Genomic DNA, 11,107 nt, shown 5'->3' with positions numbered 1-11,107 from the left:
GGAATCTGGCCTTATTTTAGAAGTGTCCCACACAGAAGAGATAATGGAATAGGAGAAAAATATTTAAAACTTAAAAGGGAACCAGAAATCATTCCAAGGAAAAAACAAGGCATTGCTTGCATCTCTTGTGCATTAAATGAGACATGCTTGTTTTGATACTGACACAATACAGCCTACAAAAGAAAGAACCTTTTCTAATATAGCGTTTTTATTTTACTCTTAAAAATAACAGCACTGATCCTTCCAGATGTTTGTGCTGGGAGATTCAATTCTAGGACTTCCCTGCCAAGAGCCCACAGAAATTTCCCTTCAGTCTTTCAGGGAAGTTATTCTATATTGCTATCTAATTCCATGAGCAAATTCCCTGTAACTTCTTTTTTTTTAATTTTATTTATCTATTCAAGGGAGAGGCAGAGATACAAGCAGAGGGAGAAGCAGGCTCCATGCAGGGAGCCGGACGTGGGACTCGATCCCCGGTCTCCAGGATCACACCCTGGGCTGAAGGCGGCGCTAAACCGCTGAGCCACCTGGGCTGCCCCTCCCTGTAACTTTTTAATTAGCATAAAATTCACAGAAGAAACAATTAATGAATATTTGTGAATTATTTTATGAACACAAAGATAAAGAACGGAACATAAACAACTTGGCATTGACTCTTTTTAAACTGACACAGAAGAACCGGACTGATTTGAACATGACACAGCAGCCAGGATTTGGGAGGGCCTCTGGTATTTCGTCACAGCCTGGCTGGGAGGAGGGCTGGAGCTCATTAAGAAAACGCCTGAGTACAAAGGCCTACATCGCAGTTCCGTGCTTCCTGGAACTTGGGAGGGCAGAGCTGTAGCTGCTTTCTCCTTTGACTGACAGCCATCCCCAACTGTCCAGGAAGAATTTGCAGTCTGAATTTTGCATTGCCTGTGCAATAACAGAAGTGCAGCTTTGTGCTGACTGAGCAGTAACATTTTATCTGGAGCACTACTCTGATTTCTGACACTAACGGCCTTAAACAAAATGGAGGATTTTAAATTTGATGGAACAACACGCCTACCTGTCGCTTATGTGGAGGGGATTTTGCAACCCACACCTACCTGTGACATCTGGGACCAGATCTGGAATTTCCAAGCCAAGTCTGATGATCTGCTTATTGCCACCTATCCTAAAGCAGGTAGGTGAAAGGGGAGAGGGGAAGGTGGGGAAGAGAATTAGGAAGGTGAGTTATGAAAATACACTACTAACGAAATGAAGAAACTGATCTGGGTTGGAAGGTTGTTTACTGGACAGAGTGATATGGCTAAGACAAATCACTTGTGGAAACTGAAACTAGAGGAAAAAAAATATTAAAATGACATGTGAAGGGCAGCTGGGGTGGCTCAGCTGTTTAGTGCCTGCCTTCTGCCCAGGGCACAATCCTGGAGACCCAGGATTGAGTCCCACATCGGGCTCCCTGCAGGGAGCCTGCTTCTGTCTCTGCCCATTCTCTGCCCACCCCCCTCTGTCTCTCAGGAATAAATAAATAAAATCTTTAAAAATAAATAAAACAAAATAAAATGACATGTGAAATTTTAAGAATTTAATTCTTCCTGTGATGTACATATTTTTTTACTTCCCCAGGAGAGAGTGACTCAAACAGCCAAGAACTAACCGGCTAGATTTGTTGATTTGTTTGTTCCCGATGCAGGCTGTTATTGCAGATCCTGTAAAAAATAGCTTTGTGTGTGTAAGCTACAAAGGGGATCCCAAGGCCAACTTGGGGAACAATTAGGGGAGCTTTGGTCCTGCAAAGCTGATTTCACTTCAGCAGCCTCCAGAAGCCCCCAAAGACTCCTCAGGGTTTGAAAACTACTTTTTTGATTTCCATCTTCCCTTGGGGTATGTTGTGAACCTACTTCCTTATTTCAATAATCAGTTTAACAAAAGTTGCTATAGAAGTCAGACTTCTTGACTCGTATTATATTAACACAATACATAAATTAAAAATGTTTTCTGAGTTGCACTATAAATCTAGCTTTAAAATTCAGAGAGATGTTCTAGCAAATATGATCATATTTTAAGAAATGTAGTATACTAAATGTCTACGCATCTTCATCTTACACGTGGAATAAGGAACAACATGGACTCAGGAGATAGTGGACTTAATACAAAATGAAGGGGATGCTGACAAAAGTCAAAGAGCACCTATTCATGAACGAATTCCTTTCATTGAATGGATAATCCCATCCATTGGATCTGGTGAGTATGGAATAACCACGCTTGACTAAATACACACCTGGGATTTTTACTATCACATAGCCCTCTCAAAATCCTAGGCATTCAAGCTGAAAAAAGTTATAGAAAAGATATAAGAATTGATACAGCCACTTCAAAAAAAAAACTAGAAAACAATTAAATTCTAGGCATTCAAATAATTAGTAATGAATTCTGTGACTGCATTTTTTTAACTATGTTTGGCCATTGCTGTACTCCAGACATCTTCTAGTGGAATTACTACTTATATAAAAGTACATTAAGTTTTTATTCTCTATTAGAAATTAATTTTAGGGGCACCTGGGTGGCTTAGTGGTTGAGCAGCTGCCTTCATCTTAGGTCGTGATCCCGGGGTCCTGGGATTTAGTCCCACTTTGGGCTACCCACAGGGAACCTCCTTCTCCCTCTGCCTGTGTCCCTGCCTCTGTGTGTGTGTGTGTGTGTGTGTCTCATGAATAAACAAATAAAATCTTTAAAAAGAGAAATTAATTTTATTCCACAAGGATGAGCCCAAGTAAGATAATTTCATAGTGGAAGGGTTTGAATTTTTTAGGTTCTAAATTATTTATTTTCTTATTTGTTATGTTTAAAAACTATTCTAGCTAAAAAGAAAAGTCATTCTAGGCTAGATATAGTCTTGCAGATCAAAAAACTACAGTTACAGTTCTCTCACAGGTGACTTGAATTGTTCAATTGTTCCTAAAGTAGTGATAATGGAAACAACAAGATTTTGAAGCAAAAAGAAAAAAATAATGGGAAGTAATCAAAAATCGATTTTATAGGTTTGGAAAGAGCTAATGAAATGCCCTCACCACGGACCCTGAAAACACATCTTCCCATCCATTTGCTGCCACCATCCTTCATAGAAAAAAACTGCAAGGTAAAAAACAAAAGGGGGCAGCCCTGGTGGCTCAGCAGTTTAGTGCCGCCTTTGGCCTAGGGCGTGATCCTGGAGACCCAGGATCGAGTTCCATGTCAGGCTCCCCTGCATGGAGTCTGCTTCTCTCTCTGCCTCTCTCTCTCTCTCTGTGTCTCTCATGAATGAATAGATAAAATCTTAAAAAAAAAAAAAAAAAAAGGAATTTCCAGTTTACTCCTTAGAACAACCCTAGAGTGGTCTTCAGCTTCCTCTTAAAACATTTCTCCTGTTAGGGCACCTAGATGGCTCAGTTGGTTAAGCATCTGAGTCTTGGTTTCAGCTCAGGTCATGATCTCAGCATGGTTAAGATCAAGCCCCGTGTCTGACTCCACACTCTGCATGGATTCTCCTTGAGATTCTCTCCCTCTCCCTCTCCCTCTGCCTCTGCCTCTTGCCCCACTTGTACTCTCTCTCTCTCTCTCTAAAAGAAACAAATTTAAAAATCCTAAAAAAAAAAAAAAAAAACCTCTTCGCTTGTTAAAGAAAAGAGAGTCCGGGCAGCCCAGGTGGCTCAGCAGTTTAGCACCGCCTTCAGCCCAGGGCATGATCCTGGGGATCCAGGATCGAGTCCCACGTCGGGCTTCCTGCATGGAGTCTGCCTGTGTCTCTGCCTCTCTCTCTCTCTCTCTCTCTCTCTCTCTCTCTCTGTCTCTCATGAATAAAAAATAAAATCTTTAAAAGAAAAAGAAAGAAAAGAGAATCCATCTTTCACGGCAAACTGATCTGAATCCTTTTCAAATCACACAAAAACCAATATCACAAGAATGCAGCATCAGAAAATCTCATCTGTATGGAATGTATCCACTTGAACATAATTTGTTGGACAATAAGTACATATAAGTCTAATCCCATTTTTGCTTCTTTCCCTCTTTCTGCCATTCCTAGATAATCTATGTGGCAAGAAATCCAAAGGACAATATGGTGTCTTATTACCATTTCCAAAGAATGAATAAATCTCTTCCTGCTCCAGGAACCTGGGAAGAGTATTTTGAGAATTTTCTGGCTGGGAAAGGTAAGAGAATTAATCTTTATTTCCTTCCTCTCTCAAAATCCTCAAACATTCCAAAAGGAAAGTCATTTCCTTATTATGCTGGGGCTCTGCCTGCTTTACTGTGAAGAAATCATCAGTGTGATACTCTCCCTCTCTTTAGGAACTCTCCTTTAAGTGGAGTATCTGTTTGGGGGCTTCTGTGATTCATTGCCCCGTTTTTCATTCCTCCTTGCAGTATGCTGGGGTTCTTGGTATGACCACGTGAAAGGATGGTGGAAAGCCAAAGACCAACACCGCATTCTCTACCTCTTCTATGAGGACCTGAAGAAGGTGAGGGGCAATACCACCTAATGTGTTCCCATTGGACCATAAGACATTTAGGTCATAATGCATGTACCCCACTGGGGACCCACAGATTTGAAACAAGGAATAGAAAACGCTACATTTCATTGGTTACTGCTGTCCATGCATCAAAGCCCACATGGTATGTCATGAGTTTATGTATCACATAGTTTCATCTCCAGCCTCCTGGTGCTCTGGAGAATGGTACATCTTTTCCATACAGGCAAAATTTGAGTGTTACCTTTCCCACATCGGACTCCTTGCGAGGAGCCTGCTTCTCCCTCTGCCTCTGACTCTCTCTCTGTGTCTCACATTAATAAATAAGTAAAATCTTTAAAAAAAAAAAAAGAAAAAGAAGAAAGAAAGAGAGAGAGAGAAAGAAAGAAAGAGAAAGAAAGAAAGAAAGAAAGAAAGAAAGAAAGAAAGAAAGAAAGAAAGAAAGAAAGAAATATTATAGCAGGGAATAGTATGCTGTAAGGCAGGAGTTTCCCTTCCATGAGTAGGTATGACAAACTGAGGAATCCATAGAAGGAAAGGTGCTATTAAACTCAGAATAGGAGATAATGTTTGTTAGATTACTCCTTTCTGCCCCTGGACGCCGCCGAGTAAGCATCGTTAAAGTCTCTCCTCCCACCGCCATCATGTCTAAGTCAGAGTCTTCCAAAGAGCCTGAGCAGCTGTGTAAGCTCTTCATTGGAGGTTTGAACTTTGAAACAACTGATGAGAGTCTGAGGAGCCATTTTGAACAATGGGGAATGCTTACGGACTGTGTGGTAATGAGACATCCAAGCATCAAGTGCTCCAGAGGCTTTGGGTTTGTCACGTATGCCACCGTAGAGGAGGTGGATGCAGCTGTGAATGCAAGGCCACACAAGGTGGATGGAAGAGTTGTGGAACCAAAGAAGGCTGTCTCAAGAGAAGATTCTCAAAGACCTGGTGCCCACTTAACTGTGAAAAAGATTTTTGTTGGTGGCATTAAAGAAGACACTGAAGAACATCATCTAAGAGATTATTTTGAACAGTATGGGAAAATTGAAGTGATTGAGATCATGACTGACCAAGGCAGTGGCAAAAAAGAGAGGTTTTGCTTTTGTAACATTTGATGACCACGACTCTGTAGACAAGATTGTCATTCAAAAATACCATACTGTGAATAGCCACAACTGTGAAGTAAGGAAAGCCCTATCAAAGCAAGAGATGGCTAGTGCTTCATCCAGCCAAAGAAGCTGAAGTGGTTCTGGAAACTTTGGTGATGGTCATGGAGGTGGTTTTGGTGGGAATGACAACTTTGGTCATGGAGGGAACTTCAGTGGTTGAGGTAGCTTTGGTGGCAGTCGAGGTGGTGATGGATACGGTAGCACTGGGGATGGCTATAACGGATTTGGTAATGATGGAAGCAACTTTGGAGGTGATGGAAGCTATAATGATTTTGGCAATTACAACAATCAACCCTCAAATTTTGGACCCATGAAAGGAGGAAATTTTGGAGGCAGAAGCTCTGGCCCCTATGGTGGTGGAGGCCAATACTTTGCCAAACCACAAAACCAAGGTGGCTATGGCGGTTCCAGCAGCAGCAGCTATGGCAGTGGCAGAAGGTTTTAATTACTGCCAGGAAACAAAGCTTAGCAGGAGAGGAGAGCCAGAGAAGTGACAGGGAAGCTACAGGTTACAACAGATTTGTGAACTCAGCCAAGCACAGTGGTGGCAGGGCCTAGCTGCTACAAAGAAGACATCTTTTAGACAATACTCATGTGTATGGGCAAAAAACTCAAGGACTGTATTTGTGACTAATTGTATAACAGGTTACTTTAGTTTCTGTTCTGTGGAAAGTGTAAAGCACTCCAACAAAGGGTTTTAATGTAGATTTTCTTTTTTTTTTTTTTGCACCCATGCTGTTGATTGCTAAATGTAATAGTCTGATCATGACGCTGAATAAATGTGTCTTTTTTAAAATAAATAAATAAATAAATTCAGACTAGGAAAACTCCATGTAGGTGATAAATGTCTACCATATGTAGACATATGGCAAAGTAAGGATATGTCATCAGAAATGACACCCTTTTACTGGAGTACATCCTAATGTATTGTGAATGCTAGAAACTTTATTGCACAGGTAGTCTAACCTCAGAGTCCCTAGATCCCTTTTAAATATTTCTGTGATCATGTTCTGGAATGTCCCCTGACTAGATACTCAAAGCTCAATATTCTCATCACTCTTGCTGATTCCCAGTCTATGTGAGGCCAATTAAATTAAGCACTACTTTTGACATCCAAGCTTTTAAAGCAGAAGACACAGTTTTCAGGCTAAACTTTTCCACTTTCCCTCTCCTACCACTCCTCCTGGAGATAGGGATTTCCCATAGTGATAGCTCGCTAGGGTTGTGTGTCCCTCTGATGAGGAAACATTGGAACTGAGCTCCTCAGTTCCTGGACATGCTAGGTAGTAGACTTACTAGCCATGGGTGCCTCTTGCATATCTCATGGGTGCAAAATAGCCATTTCTCATTCTCTTGCTGCTACTTATTGCCACCACTAAAATGGTCTGGGACATTTTTATCAATGTCAGAATAGAAGACAGGCTTAAATCGTCTGCCCCATGCTCCAATGTCTTTGTTGTTATCATCAGTCTATGGACTCTCTCTGTTAAACATTTGGCTGACCGAGACCCCTCTCATAACTGACTTGTGTGAGACATTTGGGCATAACTCTCAGTGAAACATTCTCCATGCACTGCATGTCATTATATGATGAATTTTTCATGAATACTATTCAGTTTTTGCTTCTATGGTAGAGCAAGAAAAGCTTAGTAATTCCAGCTACTAAAAAAGAGAACAATATGAGCCATCATGTTAAAATAAGTTATTTCTGGATAGCTGAGTATTTGTGAGATAAGATTTTTTTAAGGTTTTATTTACTTATTTATTTGAGACAAAGACAGAGTGCATGAGAGCAGGAGGAAGAAGGATAAAAATCTCAAGACTGCGCTGAGTGTGGAGCGCAACACAAGGCTCAGTCTCACAACCCTGAGATCATAACCTGAGCCTAAATCAAGAGTTGAATGCTTAACTGAATGAACCAATCAGGCACCCCTAAGATTTTTTTTTTTAATTTTAACTCATGACATGTGACTGATTACTGTTATTAATTCATTTCAATATTCTTTTTAAGCCAATTATCTTATACCAAATCTTCACTTTTCTTTTGACTCTCATCATAGAATACAAAGCATGAAATTCAGAAGGTGGCAGAGTTTATTGGAAAAAACCTAGATGATGAAATCCTAGATAAAATTGTCCACCACACTTCATTTGATGTTATGAAGCAGAATCCAATGTCAAACTATTCATCAGTTCCTGCTAAAATCATGAACCACTCTGTGTCTCCATTCATGAGAAAAGGTTTTTATATTTTCTTTTGGTCATAATCTTTAAAGAATCATCCAGTCTTTAACAGCCTTGAGTGAGTTTTCTGTGGCTAAGAAAAATAAGATCTATAACAAATGATTCTGGGAAAACAAGTATTTAGGAAATCAGGAATGAAATGAAAACAATGTTTAGACTATTGAAGAGTGAGGTGCGGTCAAATTCCTTATGCCCCCTTTCCAGAGATCTGGCTAATAAGGTGAAAAAATGTAGAATTAAATCAGATGGAGCAAAGAATCCATTTTATAATAGATTTATAAGGGCTTTATGCTATTGGTTGGATTTATTCATTCAAAAATACTTATTGAGTGGCTACAATGAGTCAGGCTCTATTCTAGATAATGTTCAGTGAACAGTAAACAAACAGAAATTTCTTCCCTTGTGAACATTATATTCTAGCCACAAACAAAATAAACAAGAATACTCAGAATAATATATGATGGTAAGCCCTATGGGAAAAAAACAATCTGCAGAAAGGTAACAGGGATTGCAACTGGAGAATTTGGTGGATCTTTTTTGGTTTTCTTCCTCAAAACTGTACCTTGAGTTTTTCCACATGCAAGCCTTTCTCAGTGGGCCTGTAGATAAAAACTATAGGCATAAGCACCTACCACACTTTGATGTGCAAAGAGGCAGGAGCTAAAAAACAAGAAATTCCCCAGGCCTGTTGTTTTAATTGTGGTAGTTTCATTTCCCCCATTAATGTGACTCAGCAGGTAATGGGATCTCCTTGTCCCACAAATCAGATAAGAAATTATTCTTAACTTTCAGAATGAAATTGACAGGTTAGCAGCAGAAATAATTTGTCTAATATTGCCCCCTTGGAAGGTAGAGTATAAATATTCACACAGAAACAGGAGAATAGAGAAATGCAAGCTGACTCTCTCCCACATAACTGTTTCAGGGATAGTTGGAGACTGGAAGAATCACTTTACCGTGGCTCAGAATGAGAGATTTAATGAAGACTACAAGAAGAAAATGGCTGATACCAATCTAACTTTTCACTTCCAATTCTCATAAAAAAGAAAACAACCAACATTTTTTTAGTTTGTTACCTAATTTACTGGTAATAACCAATAAAACTTTATTACCCACATGATACTGAATTCAGATTCTCAGACTAGCTGTGTATTATATTTGCTCTTGCTCACTCTAAAAAAAATAGGAATAAAGCTAGCAGAGATTGAGCACAAGGTAGAAAGTGGAAGCATGATAGCATGTGGAGGAAGAAGGTTCAATAATTACTAATTACAATCACGGCATCATTGCTGATTATCATAATATTTATGTTTTCGACGGGTCATGTGTTTGTTGACATATTAGAAATGTCTCATTCCTTGTGTAAGAAAACACTAAAGCTTTCAAAGTAAGCATTGGTTCCGGCTAATTTTTCAATGCAGCACTAAAATATGTAGATAGTGACTATCTCTCCCAGAAATTTCTTGGTAGTCAAGTAACCATCAAGTGACTGTTTCCTCATAAAATTTTCTGATTCACTTCAGTGTTCCTCCTATAATACATCTATCCCTATCTCTTACCACATCAAATATACTTAACTCTTTTTCTCACCCCAGTTAATGCTGATTGAGTCTTGGAGTCACATCTTGACTCTTTACGTCGATGGAGTCTTGTTCGTGTAGCCACCCTTCTGTCTCAGAAACGTGTAACCTCTTGCCCATACTAGTATAAGCTTCATAACTCATTTCTCTGTCTCTCACACATCTACCAGGGTTACTTTCCTAAAACAAAATTTCATTATATTTCTCTTTAGCTCTAAATCCTATGCTTTTTTAGCCATCAATTCAAAGGGAGCTATAATGATATGATATGGTAGATCTCACCTTCCAAAACACTTTTCTAGCTTAATTTCACCTTCTAAACCACTTCCATACTTCAGGAAATAAGTCTACTCACTGAGTCCTAATCACATCTTGCAGGTTCCTATCCTACTAGTTTTATTTTTACCATGCCTCCATCTGAAATTTCCTTTCCTTTCTTTCTACCTATCCAAAACATATAACATGCTTCAATAACCAGTTCAAGTAGTTCATTATCCTGAAGATAGCATTTGCTTTTCTGAAGTCCTCTACACTTGGTATAATTCATTTGTCATTGAGATTAAAGTATACTGTATCTCTTGTATGTATGTATTGTCTCTTAAAAGACAATTAAAATTTTTAAATTTATTAAAATTTTTGTTTTTTTCTCCATGATAGAAACATTGCTATGTATTTCATTGCACATCAAACAAAATATGACAAGCACAAAAATAAGTAACTGAAAGAATATATCAGTCAAGGAAATTCTAAAAGCTAACTTTTTATATTTTAAGTAGTCCCTATAATAGCTATCATCTATAGCTTTTGTCCAATATACTAGCTACTAGCCTCATGTGGCTTTTAAATTAACTAAAACTAAATAAAATTAAATTACTCATATTCAGTAAAGTTCGAGTGCTCAGTAGCAACACATGCCTAGTAGCTATCACTTCGACATTATAAAACACTTCTATCCTCAGAGAAAATTCTATTGAATAAGACAATTTATTTTTATAATCCTTTGAATGTGGCATTATTAGAAAACTAAATCCCAATTAGAAAACTAAAACTAAAGTTTAGAGATATTAGTTAAGTTACTCAAATAAGAAATACTAACATTTAAGTTCAAACACAGCTCCAATGGTTCCAAAACCTGAATAGAGTCTCCCTTCCTGTTCTTGCCACAGACTCATCATAGATGCATCATGATCCTGTCTAACTAAAGGCTACCCAACCCAGATTCCAACCCAAAAACAACCAGACTGGCATCAAACTGTCCGTCATCCCCCATGATCAAGTGAAACTTAACAATAGTCAACTGAATAGCTGAAGCATTCCCACTGTCTAAATGCTCTGAAGTAGACAGAGCCCTAAGCCAACAATAGCCTCCCACTTGACATCCACAGCATATGTCCAGTCTAAAATTTGTCCCTTATACCTTTATATCTCTTAGGTTTCTCATGAAACTGGGCATAATTTCTGCAGGCCCTTATCTGAATTCAGTGCCTTCTGTGGCTGTGTTCAGTTCTCCCCCACATACTATCACTCCCCCAAGACACCAAAATCCATGCCCTGCCCTGTTGCCTCACACAGACAGCTCAGGGTAAGGGAGCTTGTGCTCAGTCCATGGCCCTTGGACTTTTGACATTGC

General features: G+C 39.1%; 1 protein-coding gene and 1 pseudogene across 1 annotated transcript; both read left to right on the top strand.

Moving 5' to 3' along the window:
• Positions 1-769: 769 nt before the first annotated feature.
• On the top strand, positions 770-9,017 carry LOC129511323 (sulfotransferase 1C4). The gene is made up of 7 exons (XM_055327884.1): positions 770-1,165; positions 2,104-2,229; positions 3,027-3,124; positions 4,049-4,175; positions 4,390-4,484; positions 7,714-7,894; positions 8,823-9,017. Exons 1-7 carry the CDS (start codon positions 1,012-1,014, stop codon positions 8,936-8,938), a joined length of 897 nt encoding a protein of 298 aa, XP_055183859.1. The 5' UTR covers positions 770-1,011; the 3' UTR covers positions 8,939-9,017.
• On the top strand, positions 4,491-7,707 carry LOC129511321 (heterogeneous nuclear ribonucleoprotein A1-like; annotated as a pseudogene).
• Positions 9,018-11,107: the final 2,090 nt, after the last annotated feature.

The sequence above is a fragment of the Nyctereutes procyonoides genome, unplaced genomic scaffold (assembly GCF_905146905.1).
Source record: "Nyctereutes procyonoides isolate TBG_1078 unplaced genomic scaffold, NYPRO_anot_genome, whole genome shotgun sequence".
NCBI lineage: Eukaryota > Metazoa > Chordata > Mammalia > Carnivora > Canidae > Nyctereutes > Nyctereutes procyonoides.
Note: the sequence above shows the minus strand (reverse complement) of the source record. Positions and strands in the feature narration are given on the sequence as shown.